The following is an 18,902-nucleotide window of genomic DNA, read 5'->3' as shown; positions in this document are numbered from 1 at the left end:
GTGTGGCACTCTCTATGCATACCAGATGGCAAGAGTCCTTGGTATGTCCATTCAGAAGCTATGCAGACTGGAGCATTTGTAAAGCTTTCAATACAGAGAAGGAGATCACAGCAATTCAGTCTAGTCCAGAGAAGTCTTGGAAATAGAAGCTATCAAAATGTTCACAAAGATCAGGTGCTGTCTGGGCTTGGCGGCTCATGTGTGTACTCCCAGCGCTTTAGAAGGCCGAAGCAGGAGGCTCACTTGAGCCCAGGAGTTCAAGACTAGCCTGGGCAACATGGCAAAATCCCATCTCTACAAAAATTAGCCAGATGTAGTGGCACATGCCTGTAGTCCCAGCTACTTAGGAAGCTAAGGTGGGAGGATCACTCGAGCCTGGGAGGTCAAAGCTGCAGTGAGCCATGATCACACCACTGCATTCTAGCCCAGGTGACAAAGTGACACCCTGTCTCACCAAAAAAAAAAAAAAAAAAAAAAAAAAAATCGGCGATACTGCTCTCAGCTATGCCAGGAGATATCTCAAGATTTTTCCCTTTCCTCTGGCAATCTGAAAGTGCCTCAGTCACAATCTCTTGTCAACCAAAAAGAGTAATGCTTCTGTGTTACTTTCCTTGGCTTTATTAGCAGTGCAAGAGAAGATGTGTGTGTGTGTGTGTGTGAGAGAGAGAGAGAGAGAGAGAGAGATGTGCTTCCGTAATATACATGGGTGAGTAAAACTAATGAATAAAAGCTTAATAAAGTGGATAAACTGAGGTTTTAAGCTATTCCTGAAGGTTGAATGGTTTGATTGTTGGGTTGGGTGTTTGATACTTGGGATGACACTGGTTTTGGCTTAGTGTATACAGGGATGCCTCACCTATGTTAGCAGGCTCTTGTAAGGGTAAGATGGATGCAAAACTATTTACAGTGAGTTAGTCACATTGACTAAATGTGGCTCTGATTAGTTGAGAGCTGTTACCTCTAATCAGACGTTTCCCTGGTCAGTACTTCTAGAAGAAAATATGTGATTTAGCTGTAATTTGAGGAGGGTTTATCAATTAGTAGTTAGCCTCCTGAGCAAGGCTAGCATTTTGAATACAGTATATTCAATTTACATTTGGCTAGATGGTGTCAAATTGTTACTTCCCTCTGTGAAGCAAGAAGAACAAACTGTGCTTCTAGTAGTTAAATACACAGTATTATTTGTGTTTAGAGATGGATTTAAATTTGTGTTGTGGCAGCTTTCTTAGAGGACTAATTTAAGAAGGAAAAGAAAAACACAAGATGATACTGTTTTAAATGCCTGGGAAAGCTGCAGTGTTCTCCTGATGTCATGTTTCCATGGCATCAGAAGGCCTTCAAAACTTTCTTCCGGCCTAGGGAATCCCTGTTCCCTGCCGATTTCTTCTGACCTGATGGAAGTAGTCTCAACTAGTGCATTTGCACCTACCTGCACACACGTAGGTCTGCACACATGCAGTCTCTTGCCTGTTCCTGGAGCTACACACACATACGCGCGCGCGCACGCGCGCTAACTTTTCCAAGTTTAAATTAGTTTTATTTAGTTTTTTTTATCCTTCAGTATCTTCAAATCACATTTTCAAAATGTGTATTGCTTGTAACTATTTGTGAATGGTTTGGTCACCATTTACTTCCCTATGCAAATCACGGACAGTTCTTTCTCTGAGTTCTGAGGCATCATTTTGTCTCTGGAAGCCCCCTAAAGGGGTGGTGTATGACTTACAAAAATGGCATGCATTCTCGAGCCCTGGCTCAGCTTGTCTGTACATTCCGAGGCAGTTCACCGCTTACTCCCTGCGTGGCAGACTTCTTGAGTTACTTTCTTAATGTTAATTTTTTTTGTTGTTTTGTAGATACGGGGTTCCCCTATGTTGCCCAGGCTGGTCTTGAATTCCTGGGCTTAAGCAGTCCCCCTGCCTCGGCCTCTTAAAGTTCTGGAATTACAGACAGCCACCATGCCCAGTCACTGTCTTAATTTTTAAAAATCAGTTATTAATAACAAGTAATTGAACATTCTTATGAAAGATTCACAGATATGTTTAAAAACTGCTTATTAACACCACCCCTAACAGGTTTGGATTCCCTTCCCAGAGAGGAGTTATATCAGTGTAGTGCCTGTAATTTCTTTATTCAGTCTCCTGCTGTTATTATTGTTTCTGTTTCCAATTTTTTTTTTTTTTTTTTTTGAGACGGAGTTTTGCTCTTGTTACCCAGGCTGGAGTGCAATGGCGCGATCTCGGCTCACCGCAACCTCTGCCTCCTGGGTTCAGGCAATTCTCCTGTCTCAGCCTCCTGAGTAGCTGGGATTACAGGCACGCGCCACTATGTCCAGCTAATTTTTTGTATTTTTAGTAGAGACAGGGTTTCACCATGTTGACCAGGATGGTCTCGATCTCTTGACCTCGTGATCCACCCGCCTCGACCTCTCAAAGTGCTGGGATTACAGGCATGAGCCACCGCGCCCGGCCTCTTTCCAATTTTTACTGTCGAAAGCAGTGCTATGCTCGGGCACAGTGGCTCACACCTGTAATTTCAGCACTCTGGGAGGCCAAGGCGGGCAGATCACTTGAGCCCAGGAGTTTGAGACCATTCTGGGCAACATGGCAAAACCCTGTCTCTACTAAAAGTACAAAAATTAGCCAGGCACGCTGGCAGACGCCTGTAATCCCTGCTACTCGGGAGGCTGAGACAGGAGATAAGCTTGATCCTGGGAGGCGAACATTGCAGTGAGCTGAGATTGCACGTTTGCACTCTAGGCTGGGCGACAGAGCAAGACTCTGTCTCAAAAAAACAAAAGAAAAAAACCGATACTGTAATGAGCATCCTTGTACATGCCTACTTCTATGAATTACCTTCCACCTGGGATCATAAAAGGCAACCTGAATTTTGATTTGGGGGGTTGGATTTTTTTTGGTTTGGAGAAGTTATTTTCTAATTATTATTATGTATCATACTATATCATTGCATGTCCCAGAGTGAATCAGATACTACATCTAGTTGTGTTTGACTTCCTCCTTAGGATCCGGAAAGTATGGCAGAGGAGGAAGTGTTCTGTCAAGAATGGGATTCTGACTATCTCACATGCCACAGTAAGTATGTTTCTTAATGTACCCTGCATTTGTTATGTTTTCTGGCTTCATGGGCCAGAAAGCAAACACTATTATGTACTCAGCAGTAAAAATTTGCCGAAATATCTTTATGTATTTGGGTCAGATCATTTCAGATACTCCTTTACAAAAAAAAAAGTTTTATCTCGTCCTGTAATGGTCTGCACCATTCTTTGGTATCACCAGAAACTTGTTTTTTTGCTCTCACAAAATGAATAAGGTATTTTGATTTTATAGTCTTATTTTTTGGGAAATATTGATTATTCTGAAAAACCTAGTTTTTTGAATTATAAAGATGACAGAAGCTGTTCTTTGCATGTAAAAATAATGTAGGAAACATAACAGTAGATGCAAAAACCTTAGGGTAGTCAAAGAAGCACACAGTAAGTCTGCCCTTTTTAAACCAACAGAAAACTCCTTTCAGTTTTTAAAGATACAGAGATTCTAGTGGAAAATGTACCAAGCAGGAATGGAGATGGCAAAGTATATGCTAAGTCTTTTTAAATGTGCTTGCTGTTTAACCCAGTAATCTCAGTTTGGATTTTAAAAACTCAGTAGGCCAGGTGCAGTGTCTCACACCTGTAATCCCAGCATTTGGGGAAGCCAAGGTGGGTGGATCACCTGAGGTCAGGCGTTTGAGACCAGCCTGACCAACATGGTGAAACCTCATCTCTACTAAAAATACAAAAGAAAAATTAGCTGGGCATGGTGGCAGGCACCTGTAATCCTAGCTACTTGGGAAGCTGAGGCAGGAGAATCGCTTGAACCCAGGAGGCAGGGGGGAGGGTGCAGTGAGCTGAAATCGCGCCACTGCACTCCAGCCCGAGCAACAGAGTGAAACTCTGTCTCAAAAAAAGAAAAAGAAAAAGAAGAAAACATTAAACTACAGTATCCTGTGCCAAGTGATGTCCTTGGGCCACTGCTCAATTACCAACAGAATAGTAGAAATGAGAGATGAGCATTTTACACTGGTAATTTTGTATGACTTACAGCTGACTTTACATATCTCTCTATCAGGGAGGAAAGGAACTACCACTTACCTTCATAAAATTTATTTCACTTAATCCTCCCAACAACCTATGTGGTATAATAACCTTCATTTTACAGATGAAGAAATTGAGGCACAAAGAACAGCTGTAACTTGGCTAGTAACTGGCAGAATTGGAAGTTCAAACTTGGGTGTCTGTCTGACATTAGTCCATGTGGCCCTTCTCTCTCTTCCTGCAGAACCCCATCATCTTACTAGACTGTAAACACCTCTTAGGCACTTACCTAGTCCTGTTCTTCTTTCTGTCGTGAGCCTCTCACACAGAACTTGACACGCAACAGACTCCTAGTACACACTTGTGGCCCAATCCTTTGTGTAAATGACTGCACACATCTTAAAGATTGTTGTCCTTTATGGAACTTGAGCAGTTGCATCGTCTCTGTCCCTTGCCCCACCGCAGCCCACTTTCCGTGATTCCTCAGAGGAACTCCTCAGAGGTCTTCGATTTCCCTCAAACAGCCCAGCTGAACTTTTTAGCTTTCATGCCAGTTGTGTCCAGCTACCCATCTGATATCAGAAATCCTGTCCACAGACTTAGATCTGTTCGTAATTATGATTGAGGCTATCTAACAATTACACATTTCTTCAGCAATCCTTATTTAAGCTTCCATTCTGCCATGTTCTGGCCTAGATATCAAAGACGCATGGATGGAAAATTAGCTAATTTTTACTTTCTTATATTTAATTCCATACACAGTCACCTGTGTATGCTAGAGTGAAAATTTCTGATCCTTTGACTATAGATGGTGTGTTTTTAGTCAAAGAGTTACGATGTTTTTGTTTTGTTTTGTTTGAGACAGGGTCTGGCTCTGTCACCCAGGCTGGAGTGCAGTAGCACGATCTCTGTTTACTGCAACCTCCTCATCCTAGGCCCAAGCCATCCTCCCACCTCAGCCTCCAAAGTGCTGGGAATACAGGTGAACACCATGATGCCCAGCTAATTTTGGTATTTTGTGTAGAGGTGGGGGTTTTGCTATGTTGCCCAGGCTGGTCTTGAACTCCTGGGCTTAAGCGATCCACCCACCTCAGCCTCCCAAAGTGCTGTGATTACAGGCATGAGCCACCGCACCCAGTCAGATTTACCATGTGTACCCCAAGTCTCCTTGTCTTCTGCTGCAGAGCTCTCCCCCTGGATTTGTCAGGCTGTAACAGTCCTCACTAGGCATTTTGAGAAGTTATATAATGGCTTTATCATGTTGTAATTATTTGCTTTTCTTAGAAATCTGCTGTGAAAGGCATTGCAGAGTGGTGGGAGATCATATAGTTGGTGAAGTGAATCAGTGGCACTGCTTAGTAGTTATATGACCTTGGGCAGTTTCCTAAAAATAAAATAAGTTCCCTTCCCCCTCTTGTTCTTATTCCTGCCAAAACATATTGTTGTGGCCAAGCCAACTGTTTATATGCATTCTTAAAGCTCGAATTAACAACAAATATCACATCACCCACATTGTCTAGTGGCTAAGAGAATGGACTGTGGCATCTGTCAAATCTGAGTCTGAATGCCAACTTTGCCATTTATTTTGTGACCTTGAGAAAAGTATTTAATGCATAAAGACTATATGAGGATTCATGCCATGTGTGGCCATTCTGTTAATAGTTATTATTGTTGTTGCCATTAGTTTATTGGATGTTGCTGACAATACTGAAACCTGTTGACAAGCAGACCCTCCTGCTACATACATCAGCACTCTCCTGCCCCCAGAGCAGCCTGGAGGGAAATGGCTTACTCCCCTAACTTCTGATTCCCTCCTGTTGATTTGTGCTATTCTATTCCCCCCTTTTCATTGGCTTTGGCCCAGACCTTTTTTGCTGCCAGTTACATCACTCGAAATCACATTGCTGCTCCCGCAGAAAGGTCTCTAGCCAGTTTTAGCTGGCTTTTCCTGACTTTGCAAACACCATTGATTAGAATCAGGTTGAAAATCAAGGCCAGCAGTTTTCTGAGAAAAACATAAAGGGCCTCAGTGATCTTTGAAAAAGTGGTGAGAAGAACCTTTGTTGTCAGAAAATTTGAAGTGTTTGTTTGGGACACATGGAAATTTCTTTGGTTTGAAGGCCCTAATCAGTGTCACCTCTGCAAATTGTTCTTATCAAACAGAAGTAGAGGGCCAAGTATGCATTTAGATTAATGGTGCAAGGTTTGTTGGCATGGGCACCCAAGCAAGATCTGCTCCAGGGGTGATTCATCTCCCCAGCTTACTATTCTAGGGAGAAATACATTTCAGTGTACACCTGAAAAGTTTGCAACCCATCTTTAGAAGATTTCATTCATAAATTCTTTGCTTTTCCTGTATCTGTTAAGATACAATTTTTTTTTTTTTACTGGCTATTCAAAGTAATGCAGCACTGTGGAAACCAAATTCAGTGTGAATCTCTGAATTTCCTATAACAATAGTAATATTAATGGTAGCAGCTTCCAACTGTGGACCATCTAGTATGTTCTAAGCACAGTGTAAGATGCTTTCATTTCAAAATACCAGTTCTAACAATTATGGCAAACATTTCAGTTAGCCTCAGGCCAGGCGAGGTGGCTCACACCTGTAATTGGCTCACGCCTGTAATCCGCTCATGCCTCAGTTTGGGAGGCCAAGACAGGCAATAGCTTGAGCCCAGGAGATTGAGACCAGCCCAGGGAACATAGCAAAACCCCATCTCTACAAAAAAATCCAAAAATTAGCTGGGCATGATGGTGCACACCTATAGTCGCAGCTACTCAGGAAGCTGAAGTGGGAGAGTTATTTGAATTTAAGAGGTGGAGGTAGCAGTTAGCCAAGATTGTGCCACTGCACTCCAGCCTGAGTGACAGAACCAGACCCTGTCTCAAGAAAAAAAATTTTAGCCTCAAAACCTAAGTATAAAGTTTATATGAAGCCACTAAACTATTATAGATTTCTATACTTTCTAATTGCTTTTTCTAACTAGCATTATAATATAAATATAATAAAATAAATTACAACAGAAAGTATAAGAATTATAGTTGACATATTACTTTATTGTAGTAATCTTGAAAAATCAATTTCAAAAGTATAAGCAGCTGTCCTCTTCAAAAACCCTACTCCCTGAATTTAATAACCACAGTGTCACCTTGTTTAAATAATGGATATAAAAAGAAAAAGAACTACCATCTGTGGAACACTTGGAATGCACCCTGTACTTCATCTTCAAGGTGGCCCTACAGGATAAGCATCACTATTTTCCTTTCTCACCATGCTGGAAGTTCCTAGGAGGTAGGGACCGCATCTTACTCACCTTTGAATTTTTAATACCTAACACATTGCCTGACATGTTCTTAGTATTCAGTGAACACTTTTCTAATGAGACTGCCTTTTATAGATGAAGCTCAGAGAGGTTAAAGCCTGTGTCGCAGGGTCATGAAGTTTGTAAATAGCTGGACCAGTTTTTCAGCCTTAAAGTCTATACTCTTTCTACTGTATCATAGGGTTTTTGTTTTGTTTTGTTTTGTTTTGTTTTTCCCCTCAGATGCCAGATTGTTGTTAGGTCTTTGAAGGTTTCATGAATAGCAGTTCTTTGCAGTGAAACTCTCTACCTTGGCCTAACCTTGAAACTCCTTAAATTAGTCATGGGGTCTTAGGGTAGAGAAAGCTTTAAGGGATTCTGGGAAGGGAGAAGGAGGAGTACTAGTCATGAAGATAAAACAAGTGTTCCAAGAATTTATATTTGAATCAAACTGCCTAAATAATATGTTACATCTTTTAAATGTCTTCAGATGCCCGTGTGATTAACACTTGGTGCAGTTACTAGATTTATAGTCACTTTTTTCTCAATCAGCCAACACCAAAAGTATTTTTAATAGCACACAAAAGTTCATTAAGGCCTGATGTTTTACTCAAAAAGGTTAAATCCAGCTGACCTCTTTAGAGGTTCCACCTCATCAGTAGATTGTGTGTGTGTGTGTGTGTGTGTGTGTGTGTGTGTGTGTGTACACCTGCTTGACAGGCTGATCATTTTAAACAGGGAGATTCAGAGTACATCCTTTGAGTCCATCTGCAGTTAAATGCCCATTCAGCATCTTACTGTATGTGCATTTTATTAAGCTACTTAACTTTTACTACTCATCTGTAAAATCGAATAACACTACCTGTTTTCCATGTTGTGAGAATTAAATAAGATTATGCATTTCAAGCTTTGTAGAGCCTGGATCACAATAAGTGTTCCTTAAACTTAATAGCTGTTATCATCTCAGTGAGCTGACGTAGGATCACAGCATCCGGAACCCTGGAGTCAGACTGCCTAGGCTTGAATTTCAACCCTGACACTAAATCTCTAGTGAGGATTTTTCATCTAAATAAAATGGAGCTGTTAATAAGGCCTAATTCATAAGTGCTTGTAAAGATTAAATGAGTTTATTGATTATAAATAATTAGAACAGAATGTAGGGCAGAATTAGTGCTCAATAAATGTCAGCTATCATTATTATTACCACTCCTCTAATGTGTAACTATCTTCATTTTAAACTGTGGTTTATTGGAATTCTTTTTTTTTTTTTTCAATATAGCATTTCCCTTTGTTGCCCAGGCTGGAGTGCAGTGCCGCCATCTTGGCTTACTGGGCTCAAGCAATTCTCATGTCACAGCCTCCTGAGTAGCTGGGATGACAGGCATGCATTGTGATGGCTGGGTAATTTTTAGTATTTTTAGTAGAGACTGCATTTTGTCATGTTGGCCAGGCTGATCTTGAACTCCTGACTTAAAGTGACCTCCCAAAGTTCTGGGATTACAGATGTGAGCTGCCGCGCCTGGCCATTGGAATTCTTCTGTATTTCTATTTTCATTACTACTCAGTTTACTTTACAGAGCCCATTTGGGATACCTGTTCTCTCATAGAGATTTAAGTTCCGCCTGTTAAGGATTAACAGCAGCTCTGTCACCTTCCATGGCATTTCACTAAAGCAAGAATTAGATGTGTTTCTTCTCCTTTTTCTTTGGCTCTTTGGATCTGAAGTCTGTTGTTTTCTTGCCCTATCCAGAGCCCTGAAGATAACATTCAACTGCCAGGGCTTTAAAAGAAGCACTAAAAGCACATTCAGGAAGCAGGAAGAGACCTGCAAGATGGAGTGCTCTCTTCTTTGCAATGTGTTCAATAACCTTGTTTCTGTGACTGGCCTTCGGAGGCTCTCCTGGGCTGTCCCCTGATTCCACATCTTTACCCTCATTGTCACAGAGAAGAGAGAATGAGAATATTTTTCTTTGCTCCAACAGTTAGAAAGCAGCACTGTGAGTTGTAAGAGGGCAAACTTTGGAGCCAGTTAAACCCAGACTCAAACTCCTGAAAAAACTGTAGGACCTTGGATAAGTTATTTAAGCCTTTGGAGCCTTGATTTTCTCAGATATAAAATGAGCATAATTGGCTCATTAAAATTTTTTTATTCCTTTCTAGGCTAGTACTATAGAAGCAGTGATGAATTAGTGGCCCCTATCCTCCTGGAGCTTGTACTAAACAAAAGATAAGTCCCATAAAAGAAGTGAACAGAAGGTTGTGATGGAAAACAAATGGACAGCTACTTTCGTGTGGTCAGGAAAGGCTTTTCTGATCATTTAGCCTAAAGCTAGGACAAGGAGAGCCCTGGTAGAGGGAGAAAATAGTCCAGAATTATGAGGCTGGACAGTGTGTTCGTGGAACCTAAGAGAGGCCAATAAGGGTGGAAATGTTAACACTTTCCTTGCCCTCTGTAAAGAGTTCAGAGGTTCAGATAAGACACTCTTTGAAAGCTGTTGCTATCTATGTATTCTAGCTACCAAAAAAAAAAAATACATAAAAGTTAAGGATGAACTTGAACCAGTATTGTTTTAATTCTATCTGAATTGCTCCCTCCCCCTTTTGACTTACAATTCTGTTCTATGTCTCTTTAAACAGCTTCAGGTAATGCCATTTTTTCCCCTTCACTTTATGAGCTAGTTCCTCACCTTGCTTTCATTGTGACAGTTGTGACATTTTCATTTGTGAAAACTCACTAATATCCCCTCACTCTTTTAAACAAAAGACCAGATGTTAACTTTCCTAAATGAAATTCAAAATGCATCTGCAAGTGGGGCATGGTGGCATGCACCTGTAGTCCAAGGTACTTGGAAGACAGGCCAGTGGATCACTTGAGGCCAGGAGTGCAAGGCTGCGGTGTGCAATGATTGCACCTGCACTCCCGCCTGGACAAAATAGCAAGACCCTATCTCTGATGAAATGAATGCAACCACAGGTCTAAAGGCACTGGTGTTGAACCTTCTCCACAGCCATGTTCCCCGGCAAAAGAAATACAGTTGTTCCAGTATAGAAAATGTTATCTGGACATATGGGATAAGCTGCACTGTTTGCAAAACTAAGAGTGACTGTGAAATATCTTTGTCTTGCACATTGCAAATACAGAACCTGAAGACATAAATGTCTACTACGGGGCTTCCCAAGTTCAAGTGCTATAAAACATAAGTTTAGAAATATATCTGCTAATATCTTACAGGTTATTCTTTGAAATAATACATGCAGCAGAGATGTTTACTCTATTTGAATCCTGGTGGAGGGTCTTTTCCCTATTTGAGATACAAGATTAGATATTAGAAGCATCAGTATACAGTTTATTGCAAATGAAAACTCTCATCACTTGCACCTGAATGAACCATTGTACGTGATAGAAGGGGGCTGTAATTGGCCAAATGAATCCAATGACTCTGATCCCTTATGAGACATTAGAATCACCTGATTCTACCCTCAGTGATTCTGATTTAACTGATCTAGCGATGAAGCCCAAATACTGCTAATCAGATAACTTCAACTTCAGCCAGAGCAGAGACCCTCTGAGCCCTTCCACCATTGTTTGCTACTGTTACAATGTAGAGGGGCTAGAATGGAGTTGTGTTACTCAGAAATTTGCAGGCAATGACAGTGATATTTGTCAACTTTGTGAGCTGGATTGTGGGCCTCAGTTAGAACTTAGCCAGTTTGAAGTCTAATTCTCATCACCTCCTTCTTTATTCTAGTTCAGTGCCCTTTTAATAAAGGAAACAGTAAAGTCAGAGCAATGGACAGGTCTAAGCTTCTTGCAAGGCCAGATGTTTGTTAAAACACTTAGTATTTTAAGTCCCCAGAGTTACTGAATTTTTTCACCACTCTTCTGGTTCTCCTCTGTGTGCTTGCAGTCCCTCTGTTAGCAGACTCTGTGTCATCACATTCACCAGGGTTGTGTCCCCTAGATTTCTCTGCTTCTTCTGATGCTGCCTATTGCCCATGCCTATTCAGTTTACTCCCCTAGAACCTCCACCTTAGATAAGATCCGATGTTCTCTTTGAGCCTTAGTGACTTAATGGGAAACTCCCAGAGATGATTGTATTTTAACAAGGAATACTGCCTTAGTCTAAAGGGAAATGGATAATAATAGAATTTTATGTATCAGCTATGTGGACACCATCAGAGGAGGTATTTTTGGAAGAATTGTTAATTGTAAAGATAGTTGTCGTTGTCCAGGTGCAGTGGTTCACACCTGTAATCCCAATACTTTGGGAGGCTGAGGAAGGAGGATCACTTGAGTCTAGGAGTTTGAGACGAGCCTGGGCATCATACTGAGACCTTGTCTCTACCAAAAAAAAAAAAAAAAAAAAAATTAGCTGGGTGTGGTGTCACCTGCCTGTAATCCCAGCTACTCAGGAGGCTGAGGCAGGAGGATTGGTTGAAACTAGGAGGTCCAGGCTGCAGTGATCCATGACTGTGCCATTGCACTCAGCCTGGGTGACACAGCAAGACCCTGTCTCAGAATAAAATAGGTGACATTTATTGAGCACTCACTACATGCTAGGCACTTTACATACGTTCTTTTTTAATTTTGATAACACCTTCACAAGGAAGTAGGTATTAATCATCTTTTTAGTGGGAAGAAGCCTGAATGTTACATTAAGTGCTAAAGCCAGCTATGCACCCAAGAAGGTAAAGTCCAGAGCCTTTGCTCTCTCCCACTTGGAAGTAGAGCACCAGACAACTGTCATGTCTTGCCTAGTTCTTTATTGCAGCAGAGATAGCATTGTTTTCCCTTGTGGTGGTGATATAGCTTGAGACTCAGAAGAGCTAAGATACTTGCTTAGCTCTAAGATACTTGCCATCCCACCGTTGGCAACAGAATGAGACCCTGCCCCCCCAAAAAAGTTTTACTTTAACCTAATGTTCTGCTGTTAACTAGCTGTGACCTGAAAGCAGAGTTAACTTAACCTTTTGGTGCCTTATTTTCCTCATCTGTCAAGAAGTAAAATAGTGGTACTTAGTTTTAGAGTGATTGTGAGAATTAAGTGAGCAAGTATATGTAAGATGTATGGCACGGGGCCCAGCATGAGTAAGTGCTGTGTTCTTATCAACATGATGATTCCCTCGCTTTGAAGACTGCCCTTTCTGTGTGAGGATAATATAAGTCTCAAACACATTTTTGTCTCAGCCACTCACTGCCCATTTTTTTAATAAAATGTGATGAGAATACTTTTTTAAAGACATAAACTAGGGACCTGGCACAGCGGCTTATGCTTAATCCCAGCACTTTGGGAGGCCGAGGGGCATGGATCACGAGGACACAAATTTTAAGACCAGCCTGGGCAACATGGTGAAACCCCATCTCTGTTAAAAATACAAAAAATTAGCTGGGTGTGATGGCACAAGTGCCTGTAATCCCAGCTACTTGGGAGACTGAGGCAGGAGAATCACTTGAACCTGGGAGGTGGGAGGCGAAGGTTGCAGTGAGCTGAGATCATATCACTGCTCTCCGGTCTCCATGACAGAGTGAGACTCCGTCTCAGAAATATATATATACTACAGCTCAGATGTTTTACTATCAAATTAATGCATTTTATGCAAATATTCCAAATCTGAAGGTTTTTGTTTTATGTACCCTTGTGGGATAACATGACGTAAAGTGGCTGTTGTAGCTAAATAGGAAATGTGAATTTAAAACTTTTTCTTGTACTGGCCCAAACTCTATATACTAGCAAATAGCAGGTACTCAATAAATATTTGCAGAAATGCCTACACAGTTGACTATCTAGCGCATTCATTGGATGCAGCAACATCAGCAGGAGGCCCCAGTAAGCTCTTTTTTTTCTATTTGCATTGTAGCATTGATTGTTTAATGTTGATTTGAGTGGAATATCCTCTCAAAAGTAAGGTAACAGCTTCCTTGCTACAATGAAAGACATTTTCTTGGAGTGCTCTATTTTCAAATATTTCTTTCTCACATATACATACATTCTGCCAACTGGAGATGAGTCCCTTTATTAAAATGGTTGAGAGATACAGTGATAAATGTTTGGCAAAGAAATAAAGTGGTTGGGAGGGTTAAGGGAATTCAGTCATCCACTCTCTGGAATGAATTACTTCAGTTAGATAATCTCTACTTATATCTTCTCTGTCTGAAGGATCACACAAGGGTTGGAAGAGCTTGAGCTGTAGCTACAGAGTAGTAAGTTTGGAATTTGGAACGTGTATCTGGAGGGAAAATGAGGGAACTGGCCATTAAAGGGCAGTACGAACCTGAAAAGGCAAAACAGTAAAGCTGTATTTTGACTGACTTTGTAAGTTTTCCAAGGGCTTGTCTTGATTGGGAAGCACTGTGATAAGTGAGGAGAGATTTGTTGAGAATTCAGCTTTGCCTTTTACTTTTTGCAAAACATAGGTTAGTTTACTTCACCTTCCTGATCCTTGGTTACCTCATTTATGAAATGGCTTTAGGAACAGTACCTAAGTCACAGAGTCATTGCAAAAATTAAATAATAGAATAGGTATACTATACCTGGCAGTTTAGATGCTCAGTTAACTGTTATCTTTTTGGAAGTCCAAACGCTAATAGTCTTGATTGCTAAAATTCTGGAGATAAGATCTCTCTGCAGTGGTAGGTGTTCAGCATGTACCTTAATTTCTTGCCAGGGGTTTGTTGTGGTTATTGATTGTGTGCCAAAAATATATGTCCCTATAGGGGACAGTAGGTGTCTAAAAAAGTATTGATTGAATGAAAACTTCGAAAATGACCATAATGGTCTGCGCAGCTCTGTTTTCAGGCACTAGCATAGGAAGTTAAGAGAGCTTTGTCATTTTATTTTTACCTCTTTCCACATGTCAGCATCATCTTTCCATTAATTACTTGGAAAATAGGCCGGGTGAGGCCTATTTTCCAAGTAATTAATGATGTTCACTTCTTATTTGTAAAGCAGAGCAATTCAGTATGATGATAGGAGGAAATAATTTCATTTCTGGGTACTAATTCCAGTAGCAGCTGTTTTCTGCTAAGTGAGAAATATGCCTGTGCTAACAACTTTACCTTCCAGCAAAAATGCTGGAACCTTGGCGCATGCTAAGATATTTAAAGACAAATGTGTGCTGTTTATTTTCTTTTAGGAAACACAGAAACATTAATTGGAATTGGTTCATTCTGTTTCTGCATGCATTTCTACTTCCATGTTTGAAGATTTTCCTAGCTGAACGGCCACTTTGTATTATGTCAGAGGGATATCTTCATCACTTCTCATCATAAAGTATACCCAGAGATTCCCTGGTTGAAACATTTTCAAAAAAAAAAAAAACTTAAATAGGTTTGCCTTTTGTCTGAAGGTGTGTGGGGAAGGGGCATGTAAAATGAAGACATCTGTGTATATTGTTAATTGGGAAAAATGGTTTACAAAACAGTATATACAAGTTGAACCAACATATGTCCAAAAAAAAAAAAAACCAGACATCTCACACATGCATCTTGGTAAAATTAAGGTACTAACAATATTTATTGCTGCATGTAAAAGTGAGATTAACAACTAATGCTTGGTTTCTTCTTTGCACTATCTGTGTCTCATTTTCTTCTATGAATGTGTCTTATTTTAATGATAAGTAAAACCTGAAAAAGGACAAGCCTCAGAGTTTGAACGAACAGAATTGTAGAATCTTCATTTTTGAAAAGTGTCATAACTGTATTTGGAAAGGCTCTTGTAGCTTTTCAAAGAGATGCTGCTCAAGAGAGCCTTGAGGAGCCATGTGTCCCTCCCTCTAATCACCATTCAAAAGGTTCCTGGACTGAGTAATTCACATACTAGGGTAAAGGTTACTTGTGGAATGATGCATTAAAAGTCTCCCTTTCTAGCTGTCTTAAGCCTCTGGCTACCAGCACCACTATTATAAGTTAGCTCTAATTCAGGCCCTCCTCATTTCATTGCTTATCTTCCTTACTTTCTCAGCTCCTCTCTACCTCCTCTACCTCTCTTGCCAATTACCCCTGTGAAATAGAGGTCACTCCACTGATTAGCTTCCTCCAGTAGATTGCCAGGGTCATGGGTAGGAATGTGAGTTTCTTAGTGCCACATGCAGAGTCTCTCTTCTTGTGTGCTCATCATCACCTCCTGCAGCTTGTCCTCTCCTATGCCCCAGGCCTCTGGACCTGCTCCTCATGCTTCCCAGTTTGTCAGTTCTCCTTCCTCCAAGTCCTGTCTAGAAAGTGGAGGCTGCCTGTGTGGATCCTTGCCTACATCTTTGGTGCACACCCTTGAGCTCAGGTGCCTGGGCCCCGTACCTAATCAAGTCAGTTTCCATAGATGCTTGATGGCACAGACTGCGTGTTTTTCAGATGTACTTGGAATGTGGTAGAGGCTTGATAAATATATAATGAATAAGTAGGAATTCAAATTAGGAATTCAAAGTGGCTTCGAAAATTTCTCTTTTTCCCAATTATGAAAGTAAGTAGAGGAGAATCAAATAACCCAAGAAGATATTATAACAGAAGTTAATCTTTGGAGCTTTTGCTTTATTGACTTCTAACCCTTACTGTAACCAGGAGGAAATATTCTTGTGTGCTGGGCATCCAGCTGTTATTCCCCGAGCTATGTCAGATTACTTTCTTTCCAAACTGGACTGCAGAGTGAACGCAGAAGAGAATGAGTGGGGGCTCTGACCCATGCAAACTATTTCCTTACTGGGAGAGTTTAGGAATATTACTTAACCTCTCTGTGCCTTCATTTCTTCACTTAGTAAAAGAAACTAAAAAGACTTCGCTCACAGGTAGTACATGAGATAGCATATGACGTAAGATGCCTGGAATGTAGTCATTCATTTAGTAAATATTTATTGAGGGTTGGACATGGTGGTTCATAGCTATAATCCCAGCACTTTGGGAGGCCGAGGCAGGAGGATCACTTGAGGCCAGGAGTTTAAACCAGCTTGGGGAAGAAAGCAATACCCCGTCTCTACAAAAAACAAAAAAATTAGTCATGGTGAGGTGTACCTGGAGTCCCTGCTACTTGGGAGGCTGAGGCAGGAGGATGCCTTGAGCCCAGGAGTTCAAGGCTGCAGTGAGCCATGATTGCACCACTGCATTCCACCTTGGGCAACAGAGTGAGATCCTGTCTCTAAAAAAAACATATATTTTTATTTAGCCTCATGTGGCATGCACACATAGTACCAGTTACTAGGAAGGCCAAGGTGGAACAATTGCTTGAGCCTGGGAGGTCAAATCTGCTGTAAGCCATGATCTTGCTAGTACCTGATGTGTGCCAGGCACATTTTAATGAGAAAAAAATGTGTGTGCCCTTAGTGGGAAGGAAGACAGGAAGCTAATAAGGAGTGATAAGAGCCAGAAAGAAAATACAGCAGGGTATACAAGAATGGAACATCATGGGGAGGCGGTCAGGCCAGGCACTGCCCCCTCTGAGGAGGTGCTGATTGATGAGAATCCTGCAAGAAGTAAGCAGAGCCCGCAGGAATGTGTGAGCAGCAGGAGGGACCAGTGCCCCTCCTCAGCCAAAGAACAACTCAGAGTGACAGGAGCTAAGTGCGAGAAGGGGGCCTGTTGTTGGTGCCTGGAGGTCATGGCGCAGATGTGTGTTGATTCTGAGCAGGATAGGAATCAACAGCAAGGACTCAGTAGATACATAGACATTTCCAGAATTTCTCTTCTGTTTTGCTTTCTTTTTTCTCTCCTTTACTTAAACAATATGAAAGCATTTCCTAAACTGTTCTACTGTGGTATAGCCGAGAGTAAATCATTTAGTTTTACTTTTAGTCTGCTGAAATCCCAGGAAAGATTATACCATCTCTCATCAATATACCTATAAATTAGTACTAAGTGCCTTGAAATTTTGGAAAGTTATGCAAACATCCGGTGTTACAATTATTACTGTAGTGATTTCCATGCTTCAAATGCCTTGGTCCTTGGACTTTTGTGGAACATACCACTCCCCTCTGGTATTCATGGGCTCAGCACTGGGTATGTTAGCTGCTTAGTCAGTCAAAAATTGTGCATACTTGGCTCCTCAAAGTCACCTTTGGAATGATGGCTTTGTCAGATGCCTCACTGACAGCTCAGTTTGGAGGAGAACACTCTTGTGTAGGCAGGATGTTCCTGTGTCAAACGCAGTTCATGTTAACATAGCAAAAGTCAGTCTAGTAGATTTGACCAACTTCTAAGACAATAAACATCATACGTCATGACCATTGAAGTTGTGGGTCAATCATGGAGTGACTTAAACTGTGTAAATTCCTTATCAGCCAAATACTCTGAAATAGTCCATGCTTAGAAATGAGAGGTGAGGAGGGGAAGGAGCAGAAAAGATAACTATTGGATACTGGGCTTAATACCTGGGTGATAAAGTAATATGTACAACAAACCCCTGTGACACATGCTTACCTACATAACAAACATTCACATGTATTCCCAAACCTAAAAGTTTTTTGTTGTTGTTTGTTTGTTTTTAAAAGAAAGGAGAGCTGAGGCCTGAGGCCACCATGGTGCCTCTCACATGCAATCCCAGCACTTTGGAAGGCTGAAGCAGACAGATTACTTGAGCTCGGGAGTTTGAGAGCAGCCTAGGCAATATGGCAAGACTCTGTCTCAACAAAAAATACCAAAAAAAAATTAGCCAGGTGTGATGATGTGCGTCCATAGTCGCAGCTACTTGGGAGGCTGAGGCGGGGGGATCACTTGAGCCCAGGAGATTGAGACTGCAGTGATCCATGATCACCCCACTGCACTCCAGCCTGACTGACAGAACGAGATCCCTATCAAAGAAAAAAAAGAGAGAGAGAGAAAGAAGTGAGAGGTGAATAGTGCTGTTTAACTTGCCTGGATGCAGTTAATACTCAGCTGAGTGTTTTTTTTTTTTTTTTTTTTAAGATTTCATATCTGTTCTTGGTTGTATCTGTTGGTAAGGTTGTTCAGAAACACCAGAGAAACCTAGATTTTGGGAGAATAAAAAAATAAAGTTAACTTTCTATCACGTTCAAATGTGAATAGTGTCTAAAAATATTAAATTTTTCTTCTTTTGAGACAGTCTTGCTTGGCTCACTGCAACATCTGCCTTTCAGGCTCATGCTATTCTCCTGCCTCAGCCTCCTGAGTAGCTGGGATTACAGGCATGCAACACCATGCTTAGCTAAATTTTGTATTTTTAGTAGAGACAGGGTTTTGCCACATTGGCCAGGCTGGTCTCAAACCCCTGCCCTCAAGTGATCCACCTGCCTCAGCCTCCCACAGTGCTGGGATTACAGGCATGAACCACTGCGCCTGACCAGCTTAAAAATCATTAAATTTTTCAAAGGCAGTTCATCTCTACTTAAGAAACCTGAAACCTCTTGTTATGCATAATCAACTTAAGCTTGGAAAGTTCTTCCTTATGTCTTGTGCAAATCTTCTTCTACAATTTGAGTACATTTCTTTTCATCTGAGCTAATGGAAAACAGCTGCCCAACCTTCCCAATAACAACCTTCTTTTACTTGAAGATGGTCATGAAGTCAC

General features: G+C 41.1%; 1 protein-coding gene across 6 annotated transcripts in view; it reads left to right on the top strand.

Moving 5' to 3' along the window:
- ASAP1 (ArfGAP with SH3 domain, ankyrin repeat and PH domain 1) overlaps nt 1-18,902 on the top strand; it is a 417,488-nt gene that overhangs the window by 307,200 nt on the left and 91,386 nt on the right. For all 6 annotated transcript variants that reach the window (XM_074387136.1, XM_074387137.1, XM_074387138.1 and 3 more), the window contains one exon: nt 3,020-3,089. In XM_074387136.1, the coding sequence (XP_074243237.1) occupies nt 3,020-3,089 (70 nt within the window). The remainder of the gene's footprint in view (nt 1-3,019; nt 3,090-18,902) is intronic.

This window comes from Saimiri boliviensis, chromosome 15 (genome assembly GCF_048565385.1).
Source record: "Saimiri boliviensis isolate mSaiBol1 chromosome 15, mSaiBol1.pri, whole genome shotgun sequence".
In the NCBI taxonomy this organism is placed as follows: Eukaryota; Metazoa; Chordata; class Mammalia; order Primates; family Cebidae; genus Saimiri; species Saimiri boliviensis.
This window is presented reverse-complemented; position numbering and strand designations above follow the sequence as displayed.